Source organism: Eurypyga helias, unplaced genomic scaffold (assembly GCF_000690775.1).
Source record: "Eurypyga helias isolate BGI_N326 unplaced genomic scaffold, ASM69077v1 scaffold32955, whole genome shotgun sequence".
NCBI classification, from domain to species: Eukaryota; Metazoa; Chordata; class Aves; order Eurypygiformes; family Eurypygidae; genus Eurypyga; species Eurypyga helias.
The window spans coordinates 12,016-20,779 of record NW_010253992.1 but is presented as its reverse complement, the minus strand read 5'-3'; the positions used below and the strand labels follow the sequence as shown (position 1 = coordinate 20,779).

Sequence of the window (8,764 nt, the reverse complement as noted above, 5' to 3'; positions counted from 1 at the left end):
CAGCAGAAGCATATAGTAGGAGAGAGACAGTTAATAGAGCTAAGTACACACAAAGCAGGGCTGGAATGGATGAACCTAAAGATGAGAGATTGCATACAGGCTGACGAAGCCAGGACTAGAACCCTGGATTTCTGATTGACTGGAAGATACCCTGAGGTTGCAGACCACCCTTGAAACCCGGGAGGTGAAAGGCCTTACTTATCTTTCCCTCTTGTCCTCCGTCCAGTCATATTCACGTCCAACTGAAACATTTTGATCTGTCCATAGGTGCGTGATTGTCTGAATTATCATTCCATTGGCCAAATTCTTCATGGCCCCATGGGAGTCAGGGAGGAGCGGAGATTTTGGTTTCTGAAAGCCTTGTCTTGGGGTCTTTGGATCTTTACCCTTGAATGATCTGTACAGGACATTTGGTGTAAAAGTCTTTTGCTTTGTTTAAAGCCTGTTACCTTTAGAAAACAATCTGTATGTTCATGACTAGAGCTGGTGACAGTCCTGCTGTGCCACAGGCATAACTTCAGTACTCGGTTGTTTCGGCTGATTCTTAAGCAGCATCTAACAAAGTCTTCAGATACAGAATTTGCACTTAATCTAAGTGCTTATAGGGTCTGGAAAACCTAGGTAGTGCCTATACAACAGCAAAAATGATAGCTCTGTATGTTTTATTTTGTTTCCCCTGCCCAAAACAACAGGTGGAATTCTTTGAACCCTTTTGGGATAGTGGAGAACCACGAATTGGAGAAAAAGGAGCAAGAGGCTGGAAAGCATGGATGCACCAACAAGAGAAGGGTGGCTGGATTGCTGTTAAGCCTGGTATGCCTGTGCCCATTTGTGTAGCTGCGTGTCCACCTCTTCTTCTAAACATTTTGATCAGAGTGATTCAAGCTGATTCTTCTTGTTTGCATACAAGTGTTAAAAAATACTTACCAGGATTAAGATAAAGTATGTTACACTCCACAAGGAAAAGCACGTGTTGCATTCCGTGTGGGATTGTTCATGGAATATTGTTGCCCTTTCTAGGGTTGAGAATTAAGGGAGAGGATGGCATGTCCTCCACTCTGTGCTGAAAAGGCTAAAGGGGTGAGTACTTGGTGGAGACCCATGCCCATCTAAAGTGGAAGGAGCTCCTTCCCTGAAGACCCTTTCATCATATTGGTAGACCAGGCAGGACGATAGTGTTAGATGAGAGTTGCCTCAAGGATTCCTCGCATGATTCTCTTTCCAGAATCAGGTTTCAGTTTCTTATCGCAAATACACAGTAGAAGTAGGAGGAAAATCTTTCCTTTCTCTTTGTGAATCATCTTCACTTGGCTGGAGTGCCTCTGGGTGAGTAGGGATGCTGAAAGCACCTCCCTGCTGCTTAGCCCCACCGTGTCTTAGGGTGTGCAGTGCTTCTGTTAATGTCAAGGACCATTCTCAAACAGATGTGTCTTGAAGGGAAGCAGGGTGCTGAAACGTGTCTGGCCAGAGATGAGCTGCTTCAGCTGCTGTAGCAACTCTAATGAAGCAAGTTTGGCTCTGCTTCTACTAAACAAAGGACCTGAAAAATAAGCCTGTGTTTTCCTTGTCTCTGGATTAAGATGGAATTTCCTTGCCCCTTAACTGAGGTCAGCAGTTCCACTGCTGATGGCCGTAGACGTTTTGTCCACAAATCGAGAAGACTCAGTATAGACCAGAGGAGCACGGCCAGTCTTGGGCAGGTCCAGCGCACATCAGTGCTTTTCCCCATGCGTGTCAAGCCCAAAGGTTCAGGTGCTATTGATAATCCAGTGTAACCTCTGAAATTTGTCTTTTTTTTTGAACTTCGGTTAGATTGTGGAAAGGCATGGAGCTGTTGTCTAAAGGCGAGGCTACAGATTTCAAAAAAAGAGACTAAAGACCACTCGTTTGTTTTACCTGGAAATTTAAGAACTGTGAGCGGGAGTGTTTCACCTAGTTAGTGGCAAATGTCAGGATCAAGAATTTGGAGGTGGTGTAGAAATGGCCTATACCATTGCTGTTTCTTTGTACCCGGAAAGTAGTGCAGGTAACCATAGTGGGGTTTTTTTCCTCAATAAGGAAGAAAAAAGTATTTGAAAAATCTCTACCAGCTTTCCCTTAGTCTACCCTAGTTCACGGATTCCAGCACAGAATTAATATATTGCTGTCACAGGAAAAATATGCTAATTGTATCTAATAGCCCGACACAGAAGTGGGATGTGGTTAAGCTCTTCCTTTCCTGTGTGTGTAACTCACTGGTTGTTTCCGTTGCACGCTGAAGTGTTGAAAATACCAGGTGTTACAAAGCACCCTTGCCAGGCTCGGTTTGCGAGGTATGACGCCAACAGCACTACGTTTTACCTAACCATGGTTCTCTCGGCGTGCGCTGTGCACGTGGGTTCACCGAGCACGTTTGGGACTGTGACACCCAGATGTGAAGGGAAGAGCCTAAGTTGCACAAAAAGGTGACTGACTCTTGGCTGTCGCTTGCAAACTGCTGTTGGTAAAGGTGGTCCCCAGCCTACCGGTCTTTTCTCCTCTGGAGGAAGTTGAAGTGCTGACACCAATACACTGGTTCAGAAAGTTTGGAACCCTCCTACTCGTACAGAGTCGGTGTCAAAACTGAGAACTGATGTGGGAATTTTCAGCTCTGTCTTGTGTCCAATCTATTAACACTGAATTGGTTTACTTTTTTAAAGTAGTTAAATTGTATGTCAGGTCTGGCCTTTGAATTTGGTGGATTAATTTTACTTTAATAATTTTGTGGGGGTGTCTTGATTTGATTTTAGATGATGATGATGAAGAGATCGATGAGGATCAAGAAATAAAGGACAAAACTCTCCCCAAGTGGCATATTTGGTTGGATATTGAATATTCTCGTGAAGCGAGGCATTGGTTACCTTGGAGACCAGACAAAAGCAAAGAGGGAATTGAAGATGATTGTGAAGATCCAGAAAGACAGGTCATTGTGATATAATAAAACAAGGGGAGATGATAAGATGAATTATTCTTTTATTTTAATTCACTGTCAGTGGGTATTTTGGAGGAGTAATCCTTTTCTTCATTTAGGAAGAATTCTCACCTTTGTTCAGAATTCCAAATTCACTTGAGATTTTGTGCTGAGACTTCTGAAGTCCATGGGAATCTCATGGTAAACTTTGGAAAGGGCTGTCGGCAAATTGTCTTTGCCGTTCTGTGATTTCTCTCATCTTTGTGTGGAAATATCACAGAAATCTGTGTTTAAGATGCATCAAGTAAACAACGGGTTTGTTGCCTTCAGGTCGGATAGTACCTTTCAGACCTTCATTGTGTAAAGTTTCTGTGGAGGTCTTCGGTACTCAAGGGCAAGGAAATCTCTTGATAGCAGATTTACAGTCTGACTGGAAGAACACATTGCTTGTTTAACTCATCTGGTTTTAATTTGAATGACCTTCCATTACCGTTTTATAGTAATTATGAATATTTATGGACTTGAAAAGGTTCTTTAATTACATAAATTACAGGTTTGCTAATTTTATTAGACTGCATAAATTAACAGAGTTTGGTTTAATTTGGATTTTTTTTTAGGTATTATTTGATGATCTTGGACCATCGTTAATCCAGCTTTCTAATCCAGATCTTCAGTGTCAACTGCTGTACTCGTTTTTGCAATTCCTGGGAGTTCCATGTACAAGTAAACTCTTTCCTTCCAACTTCTATATTGCCATGGATGAAAATAACATCTTCGACAGCGGGCTTTCTGATGAAAAGCCGCTGACTGCTGTTGATTTCCCACTTTCTGGATTCAACAGCATTGGTCATATGGACACGATGCTGCGAAGGAGACGTCACGTAGGCCACTGTAAAGAAGGAGAGGAGTTCATACAGAATGTTTTTCAGGTTCTGTTCCTGCTGTTTCCTGGAAAGGAAAAATCTAACCTGGCCGTTTGTTGGTTACAGTATGAAATATCTAAGGTAATGAGGAATCTGCATATAATCACTTTTGTGATGTGTGGCGTTCTTGGGTGTTAATGTTTATAGTGACTGAAAATAAATACTGATGAAAACAAAGTCTTGTAGAAGTATTCAAATCAGGAAATGCCAGTAGCAAGAGATTTGGTTGGTGCTGAAATACAGAACAGTGTGAAAACAAACACAGTGATGAAATTAAAAAATGCTATGAGGCTTGGTTTTTTTTTTTTTTTCCCCCTTTCTTCTCCCACACCTCTCAAAATTTCTTTTGTTTATTCTTCCCTGCAGGTAGTTCAGTGTCTCCAAGCAAAAAAGAAGAAGAAGCTGAAGGCACAAGGGAGGAAGAGTAAAAAGCTGGCCAAGAATCTCCTTAAAGGACCTGACAACCGAAATGACCTTTCTCTCTGGAAACTGTATGCCTACCTGGAGTGGCTGCTTGGTAACATCGACGATGCCAGGAAGGTATTTGACACGGCTCTTTGCACGGCAGGGACAGGAGGATTGAAGAGTCCCCAGCTCTGCAGCCTCAGTCTGCTTTATGCTCAGCTGGAAGTGGAACTACTGGAAAGTATAGAAGGGGCTGTTACGTCACGTGCTGTTCATATATTGACCAAATTGGCTGAAAGCGAGCCATATGTGCCCTACAGCGGACAAGTGTTACCTGTCAATGTCCTGAAAGCTCGTAAAACATATGAGCATGCGCTGCAAGATCATTTAAGCCAAACGGCAGTTTCCGATCAGGATCGTGTCAGTGGTGCTAAACAGCTGGTTAATTTGGTTGGTTGCTATGCCCTGTTCCAGTATTTGACTGCTGGGATTGATGCCGCCGTATTAATATATGCACAGACTTCTGAAAAACTTGAAGGTGCTGATCCACAGAAATGTGAAAATACTGCAGAGAATTCTGGCACTCAAAATTTTCCCACTGCTCTTGAAGCTGTCACACTGCTGCATACAAATTTACTCAGATTCCACATGAAAATTAGTGTTTATCCTTTGAATCCTCTGCGAGAGGCACTAACAGAGGCTCTGAAACTGTATCCTAGCAACCAGTCTCTCTGGAGGTCATATATCCACATCCAAAGGAAATCTTACAGTGCTGGCAAAGCACGAAGGTTTTTTGATGGTGTCACGAGGTCTACTGACTCCTTGGAACCATGGCTGTTTGCAATCCAAGCAGAGCAGAAGAGAAAAAACCTCATGGAGAACGTCCAGAGGTAGTACCTTGCAGCTCCTTAGGATTACGCTTTTTTAATCTGTCCAACCATGCAAGAGAGGAGAGAAAATGCTATCGTAGTTCTCATGTTGCAGATGAGGAAGCTGTAGCTAGGGGAGGGGTTTTGTTCAAGGCTGAAGAGTCAGTGGCAGAATCATGACCTAGGCGATAGTCTCACACCCTTTCTGCTGGATGGGGTTGTGTGTTGCTTTGTGCTTGATTACTCGCAGCTGCCATCAAGATGCTGTGCATCTCTTGAAGTAGTATTTAAATAACTGAGGACCTCTGGGGCGGCCGAGGCAGGCACTGCAAGCTTAGGAATGGCTGCGTTGTAATACAGCAGTAAAGAGCATCGTACAGACCCGCGCTGCAGTGTGACAGCTCGCTGCCCCACTTGGCTCCTGGGTCACAGAACACAGTTGTGGCAGATCTGTTTCCATAGTGAGTACTGGAGAGTTCAGTCTTCATCCGGGGCTGTTGCTAGGTAGAAGAGCCTGGAAATTTCCTGAACTTGCAGTGTGATCCGGGCTCAGATTTTTTGCTCCTGGGAAAGGAGGAAAGGGTAGATGTGGGGGACAGAGGTATGTGCCTGTTCTTAAAGCTTAGTCTCTAACTGTTGCTTGGAGCTGCCTATCCGCTGCTCCCTACATGTCTCCAGTGACACTGTCAGCTTGGATCTTTGTGTCTGCACGTAACATCTTCCTAGAAATCTCCGTTGCTGTCTGCAGCTTTACGCAGCTGTAGGCCCGCGGTGTTCACGCCTGATGAAATGACAGTCGTCAGCGTGCTTTACAAAGACGGGGCGCCCACTGCCGTGGTTGCCGCAGTCAGACGACAGGCAGACATACCTGATAGCGACGTTCCTCAGCTGTCATCCTAAATTGCAATAGGAATTCTACAGCCACCAAACTAAATGAGGATCGTAATTTGATTTACTGTTAATTACAGACTGACACCATGATAGGTTCTCATCATTGTTACTGGAAAGTGATGTTAAAATTTCAGAATGATGATTTTCTCTGTGACATTTAGTTTCTTTCCAGATTGTTCTCTGCTGGCACAGCCTCTCCCATAGATTATATTGGTATAGGGACAAGTGGGATGTTGCAAGAGCAGAGCTGAACTGCTACAACAGAGAGAGAAACGGCCTGTCAGTCAGGCATAAATAAAACTGGTGTTTGATGATGTTGTGACAAACTAAGAGAATGCCTGTGCTGTGTGTGACTATTTCCTATTCCGTTTGCTACTTCTGCTTGTTTAAGTGCATGGAATTCCTTTAAAGACACGTACCCGAAGGGTAAAACAGTAACGTATGTAAGTCAGCGTGAGGTACAGATGTCTGGCTCCATGCAGAGTGGGTGACATCGTTTTCCCTCATGGCAGAGGCTAAGGTGAGAGAGAGCACGACCTCAAAGACCCTTGAAAAAAGAGGCAAGTTGGGAGCAAGCGTTAAGGGTGAGTGGAACAAGCTGGCAGGCTGAGGGTGCACACGCGGAAATGGTGATATCATGAGCGCTCAGGCGTCGAACAGAAGTCAGTCTGTATCAGCCGTAGCTAGAAATCAGTGCTTCCATGAAAAATACTTACCTGTCTTTGTGCTACGCCTGGAATTTAGGGGATTTGAATCTCTGGGTGAAAAAGAAAATTACTGTTGTAGTCATGGTTGAGATCCAGAGCTGTGATCTAGGCCTTGATCCAAGACCAACGTATGGCCTTACGATGGGCACGGGTAGATGTGACCGGGCTGCCTGGGCACCAGGAGGAGGCTTGCTGACCTAGGCTTGAATTGGGTTGGAGCTGCTGTGCCAAGCTTGGAATGATAAATGATCTTGAATGAAGAGGAAGATAACTGTTTTAAGATAGAGGATAGTGGATTATTGTACTCAAGGAGAAATTGTCTCCTCCAGTTGGACAGGCTGAATTATTCAACAAGCTACAAGAATTTTCACAAAAATACCTCATTCATCTATTTTTTAAATGGTTTTCCTATTTAGAAACATGTTGGTTAGATTAGCAAGTGCTAAAAAACTGGTTTATAACATTCAGAGTTTGTAGCACGAAATGCAAAAACCTGGCTGTGTAGAGTGCTGCGTGAAGAGAGACAGGACGTGGATCTTCACCCTCTCTTACCCGGACGTGGTCCTTCAGCGAGGGTTTAAGGGACTGGGTTTCTCTTCTGTGTTGCAGGGCAGATGCTGGTGAAGTACACTCTACTATTCCTGAAATTGGGTTAACAAATCGGATTGTAGCTCTGTTTGAACACGCCGTTCAGAGTGAAAACGGTACCCATTGTCCGCTGCTGTGGAGAATGTATTTGAGCTTTCTGGTAAGAAAGAGAGTATCTGTTCTGGTTTATTTCGTTTCTTTTTACCATATTTGGAATTTCTCATGAGCACAGCTACAATGCTGCCATACCTATACGATTTGCAAGCCATGAAGATGAATAAGGGGTTGGAGCGTGTGTTGTTCAGGGAGAGGCTGGGAGACTTTGGATGTTCAGCCTGGAGAAGTGAAGGCTCCTGGAAGATCCTGTCAGGGCATATAAATACCTGACGTGCGGGTGTGAAGGCAGAGACAGGCTCTTCTCAGTGCTGCCTAGTGACAGGACAGGAGGCAGTGGCCACAAACTGAAATACAGAAAATTCCATTTAAACATCAGGAAAAGCTTTGTTACTGTGAGGGTGATGAAACACTGGGACAGCTATCCAGAGGTTATGGACATGGTTCTGAGCCAGCCTGCTGACGCTGCTTTGAGCTGAGGGGTTGGAGCAGTGGTCTCCAGAGGTCCCTCCCAACCGCTGTGACCCTGTGGGAAACTTAGGGGCAGAAGGCTGTAAAAGCTTTTTGCACCGCTGCCAAAGTTGCATGCATGGCTCTGACAGCAGCATTTCCAGTCAAACGCACCCCTGTTCAGGAAAGGGACATCAGCATAACTTTATATGACCAGTGTATCGGTAATAGGTACAAGAATTTCTAGGTTTTCCGAGTTGACAAGGGAACCCCCTGAGGTTTAGCAGCAGTACGGACGTAGTCAGAACAAGAGGAAATGTAAACTCGTGACTGAAGGTCTCCGGAGACCTCAAAACAGTTAAATGTCTCTTCAGGATTTTGGAATTACTACTTTTTTTTTTGGCCCTAAAATCCCGTTTGAGTGTTCTTTATAGCAGTTCAATTCAAAAGATTTTTCACCAGAAGTGGTAATTATTTTACCTGTAGCTGGGATGACTGAAGCTCAGGAGACGGTGCAGCACCGAGCTCTGCTGCCCTTCTCCTTCTGAGCTCCACAATGGCTGTGTGCTCTGTGCTTGTCTCACATAGGTGAATGGGTACTCTGAGGAAGGCATTTAAACTCCTTCCACATAGGTGCTAGTTTGGCATAGCTGTTTTTGTCCGTAAGGGGATTCAGCCGTAACAAGCTTCCACTGAGTAAGAAAGCTACATGCCTGATCTCCTCAGCGCACACAAATACTGCATGCTCACCTTCGCTGTCTCAAAGGTACTCCTGGGTAGCATAGGTGTAGCAGCCCGGGTGTAATCTTCGGTTAATGATTTGCCCTCTTGCCTGTGGCAGTATTACTGCCAGATGCAGGCAAAGGCATTGACTAACTGGAGTACTCG

At 44.4% G+C, this 8,764-nt stretch overlaps 1 protein-coding gene across 1 annotated transcript in view; it reads left to right on the top strand.

The window, feature by feature from the left end:
* Positions 1 to 692: 692 nt before the first annotated feature.
* Positions 693 to 8,764, top strand: part of LOC104510566 (protein NRDE2 homolog) — a gene marked incomplete at its 5' end in the record, with an annotated part of 9,324 nt that continues 1,252 nt past the window's right edge. Inside the window, 5 exons of the mRNA XM_010152855.1 lie at positions 693 to 813; positions 2,769 to 2,941; positions 3,547 to 3,933; positions 4,219 to 5,147; positions 7,334 to 7,472. Of these exons, the coding sequence (XP_010151157.1) occupies positions 693 to 813; positions 2,769 to 2,941; positions 3,547 to 3,933; positions 4,219 to 5,147; positions 7,334 to 7,472 (1,749 nt within the window). The remainder of the gene's footprint in view (positions 814 to 2,768; positions 2,942 to 3,546; positions 3,934 to 4,218; positions 5,148 to 7,333; positions 7,473 to 8,764) is intronic.